This window comes from Haliaeetus leucocephalus, unplaced genomic scaffold (genome assembly GCF_000737465.1).
Source record: "Haliaeetus leucocephalus isolate CR32 unplaced genomic scaffold, Haliaeetus_leucocephalus-4.0 Scaffold151, whole genome shotgun sequence".
Classification (NCBI taxonomy): Eukaryota; Metazoa; Chordata; class Aves; order Accipitriformes; family Accipitridae; genus Haliaeetus; species Haliaeetus leucocephalus.
Window position 1 is genome coordinate 1,182,745 of NW_010972587.1, and position 313 is coordinate 1,183,057.

Here is a 313-nt window from a genome sequence, read left to right on the forward strand (position 1 = left end):
GGCGGGCAGGGCGCGGCACCGGCACCGGCACCGGCACCGACACCGACATGGCGGTGTCCGTCCCGCAGCGGGGGTCGGTGGTGGAGTTGCGGGGGGTGCTGCTGCCCCCGCGGCTGGCGCTGCCGCCTCCGCAGTGGGCGGCGGGCTCGGATACCGAGGAGGAGGTCGAGGAGGAGCAGTACATGGAGGAGGCCACGCTCCTGGAGGATTCCGGGCCGGAGCTGGCGGCCGCGCTGCCCCCGCGTCGAGGCGGTGAGGGGGCGGCGGGAGCGGAGCGGGGCCGGGCGGGCAGGCAGCCCCCGGCGTCCTCCCC

The 313-nt window shown here is 78.9% G+C and overlaps 1 protein-coding gene across 1 annotated transcript in view; it reads left to right on the top strand.

The window, feature by feature from the left end:
- Positions 1-47: 47 nt before the first annotated feature.
- Positions 48-313, top strand: part of HELB (helicase (DNA) B) — a 16,125-nt gene continuing 15,859 nt past the window's right edge. The window contains 1 exon segment of the mRNA XM_010561955.1: positions 48-252. Coding sequence (XP_010560257.1) covers positions 48-252 — 205 coding nt within the window.